At 40.8% G+C, this 17,765-nt stretch overlaps 1 protein-coding gene across 1 annotated transcript; it reads left to right on the forward strand.

Annotated features, from left to right (window-relative positions):
• The first annotated feature begins 5,331 nt into the window (after nt 1-5,331).
• Nucleotides 5,332-15,874, forward strand: PYGO1 (pygopus family PHD finger 1). The gene is made up of 3 exons (XM_065641876.1): nt 5,332-5,446; nt 9,952-10,037; nt 11,762-15,874. Exons 1-3 carry the CDS (start codon nt 5,398-5,400, stop codon nt 12,881-12,883), a joined length of 1,257 nt encoding a protein of 418 aa, XP_065497948.1. The 5' UTR covers nt 5,332-5,397; the 3' UTR covers nt 12,884-15,874.
• Nucleotides 15,875-17,765: the final 1,891 nt, after the last annotated feature.

Genomic DNA, 17,765 nt, shown 5'->3' on the forward strand with positions numbered 1-17,765 from the left:
CAAATGATTTTTTTTTTAATGTATGTATATACACACATACTGGATTTCTTGTCAAAACTTTTGTGCTTTGGTATATATAAACAAATACAATAATGAAACTTAAGTTCCTAGATAATCAATGTCTTTCTTTGTATTTTAAATGCTTAGGTACTATACTTATTAATTTTTACATATCGACTATAAAATGTTATAGTTTAAAATGCTATATTTTAAAACTGTTGGTCAATTGTAGGTTTCAACTTTACAAGTCGTGTTGTTGGCAAGAGTATCTGAGTGCATAGAAGCTTTTTTTCCTGAAATACTTGAGCATGGCTATATTTTAACTCGAAGTTGAAAAGGTGTACACACACAAAAAAAAAAAAAAAGGAAAAAAATCATCTTGCTGAGTTTCAGAACTAAGAGCTTGCTTTGAACTTTAAAAATTTTGTTCCAGTATAGATATGACAATAGAATGCCCTATGTGCACATTTCTGAGACATTTTTTGATTGGTCCACTAATAACTTCTCTTGCAAAGCCTAGAAAAACGTGTTTCATCAGCCAATTATTTGCTATGTGATTAGACAAAGGCATGATCATTATCAGGCTTTTTGCTTGATTCCAAGATATATCGTGCATCTTATGGAAGAAAACTAATGCAATGGACTACAAAAAAAAAATCTTACATCCTTTAATGGACTAACTCATAAAACAATCTGATCTGCATTTTTTCCCTATGAACAGTTTTATATTCATTCCAGATTAAAACTGAAACATGAACAGACAACGAATTAGATTTTGTTTTGTACTTTATAATATGTGGATGAATGGTTAATGTAGAAGTTTAGACAGTCTTAATTTTTGACAAATGGTTAATGCAGAAGTTTAGACAGTCTTAATTTTTGCCGATTAAAAGCAGAAATGAAACAATGTGGGCTCGTCAGACCTGGTTTACATCACCTTAACAGATGTAGCATTCACCAGTAGGTGAGCGGTTTGCACTAAAATACCTTCAATGACTTGTGCTCAAATTGTTCCAGTTACAATCCCTGAGACTGGCAGAGAGATGCTCTACATCTGATAGACCTAGAAGAGACCTGGTTAACACATTTTTTCCAGAGGAGTACCAGCTGCATAAACAGCTAGACTAAAAAGGCATAAACCCCACATCTCTGTGTAACTTACAAACATGCATGTGTTTAGTTTTACTACCTTGAAAAAGGGAGATGCAGAGGGGAAGAACAAACGAGTCTGGAGGAAGAGGTGTAACTCTAGCATAACAACAAAACCAGATTTTTAGTGTTGTCACAGGCCTTACAGAAACTCCCTCCAACCTTGATATAGTCCTATTTATCACAGTAGTATCGTGAAACATGTACAAGTATGTAGAACTAGCACTTTAATTTGTGTAACATGAAAAGAGGCCTTTTTAGAAAAATCAATTATTGATTTTTTTTTTTTTTTTCCCCTCATAGCACATGGGGGAATCAAATCTACTGATGCTGGAAGACTGTTATGAGCTAAGGCTAACACAATCCAGATTTCCTTAAATGTGTTGCTTTTCTCCAGCTCAACACCTTCTGGCCAGGCGGAAGGGAGATTGGCTGCTTGGCTTCTGTGTTCACAGCCTGAAAACCTGCACAGATGCTGCCAGATCTTGCTGTGCGTGTGCCACACGTTGACACTGCCCGAGCAGGCTGGATGTACTGCTCTTCTGTGTGAGTCTGCTGGACTCCCAGCTCCATGTCCATCACACAGGGGTCCATTTCTGTCTCGCTGTGTAGGAAATCTTCTGTGATGAGTTGATAAATCACAATAACTTGACAGGTTAAAGCTGTGTTTGCTTTATCTTACAACATACATGGCTTACATGAGAAGAGAACTTTTCTGATTTTCCCTGGTACTGGCGGAGTTACGCAGTTCAGCCAGCTTCCAGCTTTTTTCCTTCTGGTGTCATGCTATCTTTTTTTATTTCCTAATTTTATCCTCTGGGATGAAATCTTGGCCCTCATAAAATCAAACAGAATCTTTCAGTTTTTCATTTTTTGAATTCCTTAAACGTCAGTAAATTTCCCTGAGGTGTTTATATGCAAATATGTTAATGGTAAAGAAATACGTTTACATGTTGTCAAAATAGGCTTCTATGTTACTCTCTGCTTCCAAAATACGCAGCTGGTACATGTGAGAAGATGCAGTAAAAACCCTTTAAATGTTAATGCTCTGTTGTGGATCCATGTCTCATTGATATTTCCTCCTAATAACGTAGTGCAGTGTTGAATGTTCAGACACTTTGACAACGATTAGTAAAAGAACTTCCTTTACCTACTGGCAGTTTGTAAAGAAAGGCTCTTTTAGTAGCCTTCTTTTTAACCTGAATTCAGAAGGAAAGGAACCTAGCAGTTACAAAACCCAGCTCTTCTATACTTAATAACATTTTTAGGCCTGATGTGTCACATGCGATTGAAGTTACTGTTATCCCAGGAAAGCCAGCCTTTTCATCCAGTCAGAGTGAGTTACAAAGTTTTAAACTGAAGGAGTATTTGTTCACAACCAGTACTCCCGCAAGGAGCTCCCGTAAGAGCTTTCTGTGTGGTTGGTTATTGTTAAAAAGAAGAAAATTATTTCAGAATGATAGAATCATTACAGTTCAAAGAGACCTTGGGAGGTCTGGACTTTGAGTCCAACCTCCTGTACAAAGCAAGGTTAATGCTGAATGTGGCCCAGGCTATTCCGGGGTCTTGAAAACCTCACAGGATGGAGATTCTACAATTCGTTTAGTTTCTCGTCCTTACTTTGCAGCTTACTTAGCTGCAAAATAATTTCTCACCCCCTCATAGACAGCTGGAGCCTTATTTCAAATTATGACCACCGAATCTCATTTTCCTGTTATGCAGGTCAGTAAAAAGCCCATCTCTCTCTTCTTGGTAACTTTCACTTAGGTGATGGAAGGTGGCTACTCAGTACCCTTAAGTTTTCTTAATTAATGCCAACTTTTGAGAAGAAGAAATGTTGGAGTAATTTTAAGGACAACTAAAAGCAGCGAAGCTATCAGGTGGTGAATGGTGTGTGATAGTAAGAACTTTCATAGACATTTTGGGAACATTTGAGATGCTGGTGCAGGCACCTGAGCAAGTGAATTAGTTCCCTTCAGACACTGCATCAGCACTTTCCAGTGTAGGTTTAGAAGCGTAAAGTCGGTCCAACAGGATTCTCACAGGCCACTCACTAAAGACTTGAGTACAACTTAAAGCTGAATTTGGATGAAGAGCAAAACAGACAATTTTTTTGCAGCTTGAGCACTGGGTTAAATCTGAATTCCCTGCTTACATTTCTGATGCAGACAATCTCCCCCTAGGAACCTTTATAGACTCAGTGACATGAATCTGCGCATCCATAATTACAGTCTACACGCTATTACAAGGCAGCCTTGCACAAAAGCTCCTGCGATCCTGGGAGAATCATCTAGGCCTACAGCGAGCTCCATCACAGAAACTGCAAATCTCTTCACAGATAAGACACATCTTCCTCCAAATATAGACTATTTCAGACTCACCTTGCTAATAACAGGCTATACTTCTCTTCGGCAAAATCACACAAAATTAACCAGCAGATCCCATGAGAATATTGGCAATATGCAATACTTTGAGGTACATGCATCCAGGGATTGTCGCAAAGAAAGAGACTGTGGACAAGTAAAACGATGTCTAGGGAAGGACAGCAATCGACATAAAAAACATTGAACGACTTTCTCCATTTTATTGGTTAGACATGCAAAATGTAAAAGCAAAACTATAGTAATACCAACGCCTTAATCTTTACACAAACATCACTTTATTTTCCACTCAGGAAAAGTTTTCCAAATACTGGAAAGGTACCAACTATCCATCTGACAAGAAGGTATGTAACAAAACAGCACTGCTAGGTATTGAGAAGTATGGTATATAAGCAAAACCCACACTTTACAGCTGTGTGTTTTTATCGCAGTTACGGGAGGATAAATCCATATTCAAAAGATAATTATTTTTAATACAGCCGATTAACAGCTTTGACCAAGGATGATGAATCCATTTGTAACAAGTCTGAAATGCAGCCGCTTCAGAAGATGGTAAATTGTGGCAGAATGTGTTTCCACAAAATTACAGTGACACCAGCAGTGATTTACTTACCATGTGTTTTTCAAGGGTTCAGGAGGGTTTACCGACACTGCGAGGGCCACCAGTTGGGCCCAGGGGGCTGGGTCTCCTCTGCACTGCCCTCGGGCCAGAGGCCAGACGGGAGGGTCACACCTGGCTGGAGGGAGCCCCTCCTTGAAGAAGGTCTTCCGGCCGGTGTGGACCTACCTGCCCGTGGGCCGCGGGAGCACGGCGCTTCGGCACTTCGCACAAACGTCTGCGCGGACCGGGAGGAACTGGCGCCGCAGCCTGGAGGCGAGAAGAACGTGTTACACGCGTGTCGCATGAGAGGTGAGCGGTGAAGCCGCTAAAAGCCCTGGGAGCCCCGCCGAGACCTGAGCAGCGCTTGCCCGTTCGGCGCCCGGCGGGGGTGACCGTGGCCGAGGGGCGACCGGCGGGAGCCGCGCGCGGGCCCAGCGTTCGCTCCCGCCTTTCCCGCCGCTTCCAGTCAGGGCGGCGACGGCTCGCGCCCCGCTCCCCGCCCTCACGCGCACTAACGGTCCCGGCGGTCGCGCGCGGGGCGCCGGCCTCGCCGCCCCTCAGCCGCCGCGCGCGGCCGCCCCGAGCCCGCCCCGGGGCCGGCGCCTCGCTCAGCGCGTCCCGGCGGCCGCAGGCCCGCGGCGGCCGAGCCCGCCCCAGCGCGGCGTCTTTGTTTCGAGCGGCGGCGCGGGCCGGGGGGCGCGGCCGGGGCTGGCAGCCCCGCGGGAACGGCCGCGCCCCGCAGCCCTCATGGCGGGAGCGCGGGGAGCTCCGCCACGCGCCCCGCGGCCGCGGGATCTGCCGCCGCTGCCCCTGGGGGCCCGGGAGCCGGCTGGCAGCGGCGGCCGGGTCACGACGCGGTGAGCGGCGCTGGTGGCCGGCGGGGGCGCTGTGCGGGGCCGCGGGGCCTGGCAGCCCCGGCGGCGGGTGCCGAGCGAGGCGGGCGCCCGCAGCCCCCGGGGGCCCTGCCCGGCGCAGCTCGGCGCTCCGCGGGCCCCCGCGCAGCTCCCGGGCAGCGGCGCTCCGCTCGCCGGGGCCCGCCTCCCCCGGCCCCCGCCGCGGGCCGCCGTAGAGCCCTCCCGCGCCCAAACTTTGCAAAGTGTGGCAGCTCCGCTGCTGGGGCGGCGGCGGCGGCTACGGCAGCAGCGGGCGGGGGCGGGGGCGGAGGAGGCGGGGGCGGAGGGGGCGGGGTGCGGGCCGGCGGCGGCGGTGGCAGCATCAAAGAGCTCTGATTCCTGCCGCCCTGGGAGCCATGCGCTGCTGTCTGTAATGTCAGCGGAACAGGAGAAGGACCCCATCGCGCTGAAGAGATCCCGAGGTACGGGGGGCGCTGAGCCGGGCCGGGGGCTGGCCGGTGCTAGGCCCTGACTCCCTTGGGGAGCGCTGGCTGTGCCCTGGGGTGCGCGCTCCGGCCGGACCCGACCCGCCCGCTGCTGCCCGCCGGGCTCCCGCCGGCCGCCCGCGGTGCCTCCCTGCGGCTGGCGGCGGGGCCGGGCGGGCGGGAGCCGCGCTAAGTTTGCACGGTGGGGCCCGGGCGGGCCCCGCGGGCTCCCGCAGCCTCCGGGCCTTGAAATGCAAAACTCGGGGCTCGCTCTGCCCGCGGATGTGACCCGCGAGGGGAGGCGGGCGGGCGCGTGGTTGTGTCTCTTGTGTTTTCCTGGGTGTGTTGCCCATTAGTATGCAGCGTGCATAGTGTTGGTGCAAGGGAATACGTCGGCAGTGCCACATGTCCGAGTTAGTGTTGATGCAGAGCCCATAAATTACACTTGAGTGTGTGCTCTTCCACCCCTCTTCTTGCTCTTGTGCTCGATTCTAGTTGGGGTTTTGTTTTTCTCTTTTCGGGAAATGAAACATTTATAGAAATATTATTCTTTGTTAATAGCACCGTTGTATGGCTCTAGTCAGGTTTGAAGTATGTATTGCTTTGAAATGCGTAAGGGGAAGGGTAGAAATACGGTATCTCTTCTGACTTTGCCAGTGCAACTGACTTTAATGGCAGTAGCACATCAGTGTACATAGCGGTAGTTGTGTCCTCACGGTCCTTAAAACCAGAAATGCATGTCTGAATGAAATTATGAAAGACAGCAGGGTGACTGAGTTGGGTGAAAATCATTGCAAAACTATAAGATCTGCAATTTATTGCTTCTCTTTTCCTCACCTCCTGTTTTGCCCCTGGAATTCTATTGTTCTTGATGTTTTAAGCTTTTTTTATGGTCTGTAAGTGGGGAAAGGTGTGGATTCTGCTATGCATATTGTCGTTGATTTACAGTTTGCTTTTCTAAAACTGTTCTAGTAACAGTGGGATTGCAACCTTGAGAATGAGAGAATGAAAATATGCAGCAGTGTTACAAAGGAGACTGGGATTCGTTAGATTCCTTCATTCTCAAGCTCTGATTCTGCAAATATTTAAACATGTAGTTTCACATGCCTGAGTTACACACCAAGTTCCATGCACTTACAGCGTAATATCAAAACTAGATTAGGGCCACAGAATAGGCTCAACCAAATCTGGTTGAAATTAGACTCTTTTTTTGTTTTCTGTCTATAATGAAAAGTTTATTCGGCCATTTATGTTGCCTGGGAAAATGTTGTACTGAGATAAAGTACTGTTTACAAAGGCTCTGGCATCCATCCTGTAAAAACCTAGACAGATTGGTCAGTGAGTATGAAAATACTCCATAGTGTACTTGCAGTATGTTAAGTATGGCATAAATTACATGCAAAGTCATAATCTCTTAATACATAAATAACTACAAGTTGCAGTTCTCCTGACCAACACTGTAAATGTCTATCTTATGTATGTATGAAGTAAAAAAGAATATGGGATTTATCTCTTCTCCTTTTCCCAAATGTAACTGGCTGAAATACATTTTATCTATTATTTAATAAGGGAATAATTGTCAGATATGTATTTCTATCTCTAGATGCATTACATATATGATATCCCAGTCAAAAGGATTGTATTTTTTCCTGGAAAATTAGTCTCGGACAGTGAAATAATTTTTTGCTCCCTTAGTGCAAAGTTCCAAAATGCTTGGTACACCTTTTAATGGAAGTCTGTGTGGTAGGTACCAAAAGCGACTTTCGGGAAAGTTTATTTTGGCTGCATGAAAATGACCCGTATTCACTCTTTTTTGGATGTATGCTAGGACTAACATTCTGTTTCCTTTCATGTATAAATTAAATAATTATAAAATCCACAGGGAAAATATAAATTCGTAGGGCTAAATTAAATCATTTGCCTCATACAGCAAGAACTGAAAATACAAAAGCTTTGTACCTCTCTGGATGTAGGACTCGTTTCTGCAAACCTGGGCATATGAATGGCTTCACCCATGTAATTCATGTAGAAATCGGTGGAACTTATCACTGGAACTCTAGTCTTCATATGCTTATGTTTTTGAAGAATTATGGAGAGGGAATGTATATATAATTTTATAAAGTTTTAACTTATGCTACTGTAAAACAGCACTTGCCTATGATCCTCAGTAGTCTACTTGGCCACAGATTTACTGATATCTGTGCTGCTTGTTGTTGAATTTATTAAAAGAAATCTGGGTATTTGTAATATTTTGCCATCAGTGGTTAATGTAATTTATGTATTAAGAGTACAGAGCCATGAATAGCAGTGTATTTTATTCAGTTGTGAGGAATGGTCTTCACTGTACAATCTCCCACTTAATTTATGATAAACTTGTAGGAATGCTGGAGAAGAAGCTAATGTGAAGTGCAGGGACAGTTTTGGGCAAGTAGTTTATCAAGAAGATGATTGATAGAGTTGGAATATAAGGGAGATTTTTTTAATCATTCTTTATGTAAAACTTTATGGTGTGATTGTTTAGTGTCTACAGTTGATGCAGTGGCACTGCTTCATAGCACACTAAGTATATATAAATATATATACTTAAATATATATATAAATATAAATATATAAAAATATATATACTTAAATATATATATAAATATACTTCATAGCACACTAAGTATATATAAATTCTAAATCATGGTAAAAAGGGCCCCCCTCTCCTTTTTAAATTTTTTTTAAAATTTATTTTTTATTTTAGGCTCTGCTTGAGTATGAGTCTATTTTGAGAACATGATTGTGACTTCATGCCCTAGTCTTCGAAACTCAGAGTTAGAATTTGATAGGTGTTGATTTGGGATGCTCACATATCTTCCTTATGTATAATGAAAACTGAAATTAAATTTCAACAATGGTAGCCAAAGCCGAAAGTAAATCATTAAAGCAGAGTTAAAACTGGATTCTTTCTTGAGGTAGGACTCGTAAATTCCCTTAAGACCTCAAAAAAGGAGCTGGAGGGGGAAGGAAGTGCCAGGAGTGAAAATTTGTCAGGCTTTCTTTCATCAGAAGTATTTCAAATAACTGCTGGTTATTTCAGTCTATATACAGTAGGTCTGCTTCTTCCCTGTGAGAGGAGATTTTGTTACTTTACTGAACAGTCCTAAAGCTGGTTTAACTGTCTGCTGGGAATGCTTGTCTAACACAGAGCGGTGTAACATCATACATTGTGCTTCTTTGCATAATAATATTGATAATTCACAGTTATCTTCAGGTTGCCCTTGGTAATAAAGATAAGCCTATGTGTTTAGCTGAATGCTTGCATCTTGATAAAGTTTGGCTCATATTCTGAATATTAGTTTTAAACAAATACCATTAAAATTTTTAGGTTGTACTGCCAACTTCTTACTGTTCTATACTGTTACTATATAGATTTTTTTTTTTAAGAGCAAATAAGCTGTTATCTTAATGAGCCTGGCAAAAAATGAACTAACATACAGTTTCTTAATGTAATGATGTTAGTATCTTAATGTGTGTTGCTCTCATATCACCCAAAAGTGATTTTCATACTTCGGCTCAGAGTTTTCTTTGCACTCCCATGTGATGGCAAGTCCGCTTGAGCCCCATGAAGGTAGACCACCTGGGATAATAAGGAATATGCTAGAACTTTTGTGGTGCTTGGTTTGTTTTTCTATGGCCTAGCTAGAGTTTTAAAAAGAAAAGCCATGATTTATACAATTTTGAGAGCTTGTCCCACTGTTATGAAAGGTCACAAAGAATCTCAGGTGAAGTACAGATATCTCTTTCTATTGCCCAGAGTCAAGTCTGATTGAGTGATCGATAAAATGAATGTTCTTGAATTCTTTCTGTGTCAGAGCGGCCGTGCTCAATCATTCTGTGAAGTTTCTGCCGAGTAGGGCAGGTTCACTTAGAACTTCTCTCATTTTTGGCAGATATCTTTTTGTTTGATCAATTCTTGGATTTAGTGTAATTTAGGTCTGATAAACTGGAGATCTACCTAAACAATATGGCAGGTTTTCAGTGGTTTTCATTCATGGATGTACTAGCGTTTGCTTTATCCTTTGTGGTGTCTTGTAACGTACTGTTGGATATTGGTACAGTGAGTTTGGTAAATGCTGAGTCTGTGTAAGTAAAATAGCATGTGAAACTTAGCCATGATTTTAAGCAGCTCTTTTGAAAGTTTTATGCATCATGCAAACAAGAAATACTTGTAACTGGTGAAGATGTTAAGAAACAAGGGACGGATATGAAGATGTTTATTCCAACTGTAGTGAGCATGAATTGGATGTTAAAGTGGTAATAGAGCAAGACAGCTCTGTGTGAGGCATGCTAACTTTCACCTCCAGATGTTTGCTCCTTAAGGACTCGCAATGTAAGGCACCAGAGTTTAATCCAAGTTCACTATTTGTAACAGATACCTGTTGCTATGACAGACAGGGGCAAACTTAAAATACAGTCTGTAAGAAAACTAATGCAGTATTGCACTGATTGAAATTTTGTAGGTGGTGACAGTGGATTGGATGGGTTAGGAGGACCAGGAGTTCAGCTCGGAAGCCCTGATAAGAAAAAGCGCAAAGCAAATACACAGGTAAATTCTCTTTAGTTCTTTTGATTTCTTAATAAATAGTGCACTCAGTATGGTTATCCCTTGTTGTTCAGAGTATGTCTGTTCTCACAAATAGCAATTGCATACAAAATATTTCAGTTGTACTATGAATTTAAAATCTTCATAATAGTAGTTATTGTCACTGAAATTATTTTAATCTCTGTGGGTTGCCAAAGACCTATAAAGAGAGGTGCACAGTGAGACCGCAACAACTTGTATTTTACCATATGGATTTGATTCTGAGACAGACTTTATTTTAGTTACTTTGTAGCCATTGGTAGAAATCTGCACAGCATGAGTAGTTGCCATGAGACTACTTTTCTTCTTACTTTTATTCCTGTATGTGTAGGTTTGTGGGCTAATGGATCAGTACAGTTTGTTAATGCTTGGCACATTCCCCAAGTGATTTTTCAAGCAAAAGCTCTGAGGCAGGTTCGGCTCCTTTCCAGTGAATCCCTGCAATTTGGCATTTCTTTACAGTTTCTGTTTCCAGAAAAGGAAGCCTGAATACAAAACATCTAAAGCAATTAGATATCTGTAGTGCAGAATTCTCCTTTGCGTGTTCACTCAGCTTTGAGAGAATCTATTAATTCCGTACTGCCCAGTGAGAGTAGCTTTATTTATGCAGGTCAAACAGATCCTATTAAGATGTGGATCTGCTTTCTTAATTTTTGTTTTGTTTAGAAGTAGTCATGGTGAAACCTACTCTGAGAAATATTCAGTTGATTTAAGGGTTTCAGACCTGTTTCTTGATGGAGTGTGTTCTGAAATGGTGATAACTGTAGAGGGCATGCAGATTAGTTTCCTCTCTTTCCTCACCAAGTTCAAAACTTGCACCACAGCAGAAATTTTTATTTATTTATTTATTAAATTTTATTTTGGAGAGGGTGGGAGGGAAATGTTCAGTCTTAGTTTTTTAGTATTTAGGAGGAAATGCTTTCTGTGAGCACAGTTAGTGTGAGGGTAAACCAGCTAGGTGTTCCCCACAGGCTAGTCTAGAATGAAATTCAATTGTATAGCCACTCTGATGACATTTAAACAGCCTCTGGGCTCCATTAAACACTTGATTATGCTCTGTAACCAGAAATCCTTGTATTTTGTACCTACTGACTATGCTTTGCAGACTGTCCACAATCACTGAATGTTCATAAGGGACACCTCTGTTTGGTGCACAGAATATAGCAAATTCCTAGATGCAGACTCCTATATATCTTTTTTTAGAGTTGTAGTAACATTACGTTTGTACATCCTGATAGAAATGAGGTATCTTAAGAGATGTATCTTGTGTAAAATGAACCCAAAATGAAATTAAGGAAATGCTTCAAATCTGCTCTTCAACATTTGGAAATATTTTTTGCATGTGTTGAAGTGACGCATTGCTTTCCGTACTGTTGCTTCTCTTACGTGAAATGTTAAGAAACAGAAGTCACATACCAAGTAGTATTTTCAGATACATGGTTGTGCAACTGCACAATTTTTAAAACACTGAGATAACTATAAATCACCATATTATCTGGAGGCCAAACCCCTCTCTTGCCTCTGTACTGAAATTTCAGACAGCCTGGCAGAGTACAGTGGGTAAGCTTTACACAACAGCTGAACAGTTCTTTTAGCAGTAGTACTGCTAATTCAGGACCTTTGAGGTTGGTCTGTCTTGCAGGGAAATACTAAAACTAATGTAAATGTTGTATTTAAAATATTTTTAGGGATCATCATTTCCTCCTCCATCTGAATATGCTCCACCACCGAATCCAAGCTCTGACCACCTTGTAGCTGCAAATCCATTTGATGACAACTATAATACTGTGTCTTATAAACCACTTCCTTCAGGAAATCCATATTTTAGTAATCCTGGTTATCCTGGCTTTGGAGGCTATAGCACTTTCAGAATGCCACCTCACATGCTGCCCAGAGTGTCCTCGCCATATGGTGGTTCTTACTCCCTCAGAAACCAACCACATCCCCTTCCTCAAAACCCCATGGGAATGGGTTTTAGTCGACCCCACTCTTTCAGCTTCGGTCCACATGATAACCCAGGTTTTGGGAATCAACCGCCTTATAGTAGTGGTCAGATAAATCAAAATGTCAATATGCCTGGTCAGCATTTCAGACCAAATCCTGGTGAGAACTTTGGCCATTCTGGTCAGATGCCTCACCCTGATGTGCCATCTAACTTTGCTCCTGGAAACAATCCAAATTTTCCAAATTCTCAGCTAGAGTCAAACCATTCTTTTGTTCCTCCACCAAACACTTACAATCAGACAAAACCATCAGCACAAAAGCAAGACTTTAGTCAAGGTGCAAGTAAAGCATCCAACCAGAACACTGTTGCTCATCAGCATCATCACAGGACAGAGGACATTGTGAGTCAAGGGAATAGTGACCTCAAAAATGTTACTCGAAACAATGTGGTAAATCAGGATAATAGCCATTCTAACAGTGCTGATAACACTAATGCTGGTCATTCAAATGGGACTCAGAGTAAGTCCCGCCAGCCTCGAGGTAATGCTGAAGGATGCAACTCTGAAAAGAGCAGCAAAACACCCCTTCATCCCAGTCGTCATGGTCACTCGTCCTCTGAACCTGTCTATCCATGTGGAATTTGTACACATGAAGTTAATGATGACCAGGATGCCATCCTGTGTGAAGCCTCTTGTCAAAAATGGTTTCATCGGATCTGTACAGGCATGACTGAGTCAGCTTATGGCCTTCTTACAGCAGAAGCATCAGCAGTATGGGGCTGTGATACTTGCATGGCTGACAAAGATGTCCAGTTAATGCGCACAAGAGAGACTGCAGGGCCACCTGCATTGAATACAGATGGCTAACAACGAGAATTGGTGGTAGTGGTTGAAATACTTGCTATGAAGATTTGGTTACAAATTGGGTACTTCACTTTCTGCAGACAATCAATTGTGTTTGATTGCTGTCATCTTTTTTTTCCCTAGTCTGTTTTTGTTCATAAACTGCCAATTTAGCTTTTGTACTCGTAGTTTTATGTGTGCACATGTTTTACAGGATGGAATTTTTTTTTGTTTCTCACTAAACTGTAAAACATAACTGACAATTTATCAGAAGTAGGATATGCATTGATAATTTTATCGAAGGCAAAAATGTGCCTGTATGAATAGCCTGTAGTTTGCTAGTGTTAATATGTTTGCTAACACTGGCATTTAGTTCTTGGCTTTAATTGTACTATATCTGCAAATACTCATTACGTTTTATTTTTTTGGGTCAATGTCCATTACTGATGTTCTTGCTATCCTTTCCTTTAATTTAGTAGGGATGACATGGAGGAATGTGCAGTACTAATAGTTTTATTTTAGGGTAAATCATATGTGCTTTTTCCTATTTTTGAAGTAAAGCATTAACACACTATTCAAAAATTGATGACTTCATGCTTAGTAACTCACAGGGAAACCTGCCAACTTTTACACATTTGTGTTTACTTGAAAAGGCAATGATCTCTTTTGACTTCTCAGCAAATACTTGCTGAAGACTCTTGCTAGGTCTTGCAGTATTTGGAAATAGTTACAAATATGATTACATTGGAAAAAGAACACAGCAAGTTTGTGAAGTCCAGGGCTTTAAATCTAGAGAATACCAAAGCACATACATCAGGATACAGTCTCTGCATCTGTCATGGTTGTGCAATCATGCACCCCTCTCATCCTTTCTCATTGATGGTTCTAGTCTCCTGCCTCAGTGCTGCCGGAGAGTCATGAATGAACTAGTGCAGGGAAAGTCCTGCCCATCTTCTAGGGCTTTCAGCTGGAGCATGCTCTGTTATTCTGAGCTTGCACAGTCCACTTGGCATGAAGGAGGGTGCAAGGCAGTGGGATGTGCTCAGCACGGGCTGTGAATTGCAAGATAATTTGGCCAGCAAAGTCTTAAAACTGAATTCCTACAACTGCCTCAGCAAGTCTTGCGGTGAGGGGATGGAAAACCTAGGGTGAAGAACACACATCAGGTGTGTTTAGCTGGCATTAGGAGCAAGGAATCAGAAGTTTAGCTTCTTTGCGAAATGATATCCTACTGACAAGTATGAATAGCATTAGAACTTCATGTGTGATGCTAAGCATTCTATTTTAATATGGGTAATTTGATCTTAATCTTGATCTCAAATATGCACCCCCCCCATTTTTTTAATGTGGGGAAACATCTAGCCTTGAAGACTTCAGCCTTAGCAGGGCGATAAAGTTGCATATGCAACTGAAAACGAGCGTTTCTGTAGAAAGAAGTGCTGTTTTAACTTAAAAAAAAAAAAAAAGGTAGCACTGTACTAGCAGACTCTGCTTGTAATACCACTGTGCTGGAAACTTCTAGACTGTCAGCAGTTAAATCATATGTCAAGCATTACAGATTCTAGTCATGTTCCTTATTGTGATAAATTGTTCAGATCTGTGGTGAAGAGTGATGTAGGAGCCTATATAGAATCGAGTCATCTATATAAAGAGAGAGTTCTTATGGTAAGCTATGCTCATGAGTGAAAAGGCCTGTTTGCTAGTTCACCATTGTGTTTTGCTTTAAACGGGCTCTACTGTGGTCTGTAAGATACTGTGCAGATCTACATAACTGTCCCTATTTTATTTTAGAAGTTAAAAGTTTTATATACTCTTTTACTGGAGAAGTGCAGTATTGCCTGCCTTGTTTGTCTTGCCTTTCATCAGGAAAAAGGAAATAATGTCCAAGGTCTAAATGACACAATATTTATTGGATTTCCTGTATGGAGATGTAAAGAAAGCATAAGGCAGATTCAGGGCTTTTGTCTTCATGACTATTTGCTTTATTTAGTACAGAGACTAAACTCAAACTTGTTTTGTTAGAGGTGTCATATTTAAAAACAAACAACGAAAAAACCCAACTAAGCACAACCTCTGTTAGAGAGATTTATTCTTCAGTAGTTTTCCTAATGACTGACTGTTAGAACTTGCTTTTGGTATCTAAAGTAGAAATTAAACCAAACCTTGTTTAGATAGATTTGTTCCTCTGGGAATCAATTTAATCTCTGCAACAATTTGCACTGTAAAGGTAGTGGAGCTGGTTCAGACCCACAGCAATGTGTAAATTAAATACAAAATTTTGCTCAGTGAAAATTCAACAAAACCTGCAATGATGATATTGGTATTCAAGCGTGCTGTTGACAATACCTTTCCCATTCTCACACGCCATTCCTGTTGTGAGATGATGTTTGGGGCAGCTGTTCGTAAAAGTCCAATTAATATTCTAACATTTTGGAGCAGACATTGTATTTAAAATAGCCATGTATTTCTTAATCTCTTCCTCAACCCTACATGAAGTTAGGCAAGTGTTTTCTGTATTAGCTAGGAAGATACTAGAATTTAAATACAGTGATTTTTACAAACTTAAAATCAACTGGAGTATTATTTTATAAGGCCTTAAATTGTATGTTTGCGAAAGGTACTCTTAACAATTTAGTTCTGTTTTCCTAAACTGGTACTATGTTGGGTTTGTAACCCAGTACATTTTCTGTGTTTATTAACCTACGAATTCAAGACATTAGCAAATGCCAATTGTATCAAATAAAACCAAAAGAACAACAAAACCAAACTTGTTATCATGCTGATCATAGAGTTATGACTGATTAGGATCTCCGAAAGTCATCCAGCCAACATGCTTGCCCTACTGATACACTTGGCATACCTGGAATCTTTATCCTGAGAGAGGGTTATACTTTGTTTTTCTCTGCATGTATTGACTAGTAGTACTTCAAGTATGCACAGGAAAAACAACCACCATGTTTTGTTAGTAAGGTACTAGGAAAATGTCAGCTGGTTAGAATTAGAAATTAGTTATAGAAGGGTGGGCGGGAGGGAGGGCTGATTAGAATAGGTGAGGTTTTTTGTAGTACTCTACATGAAACAATTTGTATTGAACTATCATGTGCTTCTTTCATTATTAGTGATTTAGGCTGTACTGGTGCTGCACACAAAAAATATTGCAAAGATTTTGTAAATCTTACAAACCTTAACATTTTTGTGGGAAATGCCTGTGTCCTTTTTAAATAGCTCCTTGTTGTGGTCAGAAATGCAGCCTATATTGCCCAAAATGTCCTTTTTAAATTTATTTTTTTAAAAATTTCTTTCCCCTAGGCTAAAATAAATAGGTATAAACTGGATTGAACTGTCCTTAATACTTAGTTTTGTGTTTATTTGTTTATTTTTTCCAGAGACAAGTGTTAAATGAGAAAATATGTAATTTTCTCTTTAATATACTTGTTTTATTGGTGTTAGGGTAGGTGACAGTGCTGCATATAGGCTAGCCGCTAGAGGGTAGATATCAAAAATCCTGTTTCTGGCTGTTTTAGTAATCCCTTGTACAACTTGAGACAAGCAGGTTAACTGCCTCAATCTCTTCTGTCAGAAGATCGGACTAACACTTAACTTCCCAAGGGTGTTTAGAGGCCTATTTATTATTTGAGATCTTCAGATGAAAGAGACTAGAGAAAAGTAATAAAGTTTGCTTGATTTAAAACAAAAATGTAATTTTGAGGCTGCTCAAAGAAGAATATACTTTGCGACCTCTGAAGTTTTTCATCTGAGATCCAGTTTTGTAATCACATTTTGCAGGCTTAACTTGAAGCATGTGAGAATTAACAAAGTCAGTGGAACCGCACGCACACAGCCAATAACATTGCAAAGTGTGTGAAGTTTGGGACCTATGATATTTGCAAGTGAAATGGTTTTTATGGTTTGAGATTTTTACAAAATCAATGGTGTTCATATGTAGCACCCCTTTAACATTTGTCTTTATTCCAACTTAATACAAGAATACACCTGCATTAAATATATCCCTTTCATTTTATAAATAAACATTGCCTGGCAGTAGAAGTATTGGTGTAACATTTTTAAAAAAGGAAGTGATGCTTCTTATCATGTTGTATGTGACTTAAATGACTGTTTCATATTAAAACTAATCTTTCCTTATGTACTGCTTAAATATACCTGTTTTGGGATATCAGTTCAGTACTTTTTATACAATCTTGAATGTGTTCCACATTGGTGACATGTATTTTTGCAACAACTTTTTTGTTTCGATTTTAAATTGGAGCATGTCCGAAGTAATACATGCATTGGTGCTGTGGTGTGTGGCAAAGTTTATGTATGTAATTCAAATTGGAAAAAAGTTTCCAGACTTTGTCCAACATTAACCCTGTGGCCAGGGATTAAATTACTATGTAATACCAATTATTTCATATCATGATGTGGTTTAAGCTACTCTATGAAGTATGTGAAATATTATTGTTTATGGATTGGTAGCTGGCGTGGTATCTTGCATAGAAGGAGGTATGACAGATGGTAGCAATTCATGGCAATTAAAACTGACTACCTTTCTGAACACTCATCACTTATGTGCATTATAATCTTGTTGCCATAACTGTTAGTATGAATTTCTTAATATTATCCACTGACAAATGGGTGAACATTTGGTAATAAGCTCAAGGGTGTGAAAATTCTATTCTAACGCTCTTTACTTGGTTTACAAAATGTGATTCTTTTAATCTCTTGGATGTGATTAGATACATGCAGGAGTATGTAGAACTGTATTCTAAAGTTATTTTGCAATTACTGAGTTTTGTCTGAAGCTTTCTATATTAGAATAGACTCTTCCTTAAAACTGGAAAATTAAGTGTACTTAGCAGAACTCTTAAGGCAATATAACTATCTTACACTACAATTTGAGTTATGC

Source organism: Caloenas nicobarica, chromosome 10, assembly GCF_036013445.1.
Source record: "Caloenas nicobarica isolate bCalNic1 chromosome 10, bCalNic1.hap1, whole genome shotgun sequence".
Taxonomy (NCBI): Eukaryota; Metazoa; Chordata; class Aves; order Columbiformes; family Columbidae; genus Caloenas; species Caloenas nicobarica.

Excerpts from the sequence above, each read along its gene's own strand:
- PYGO1 (XM_065641876.1), top strand. The coding sequence starts at position 5,398 with ATGTCAGCGGAACAGGAGAAGGACCCCATCGCGCTGAAGAGATCCCGA. Across the intron at positions 5,447-9,951 it reads CGCGCTGAAGAGATCCCGAG|GTGGTGACAGTGGATTGGAT; the intron begins GTACGGGGGGCG and ends GAAATTTTGTAG. Across the intron at positions 10,038-11,761 it reads AGCGCAAAGCAAATACACAG|GGATCATCATTTCCTCCTCC; the intron begins GTAAATTCTCTT and ends AAATATTTTTAG.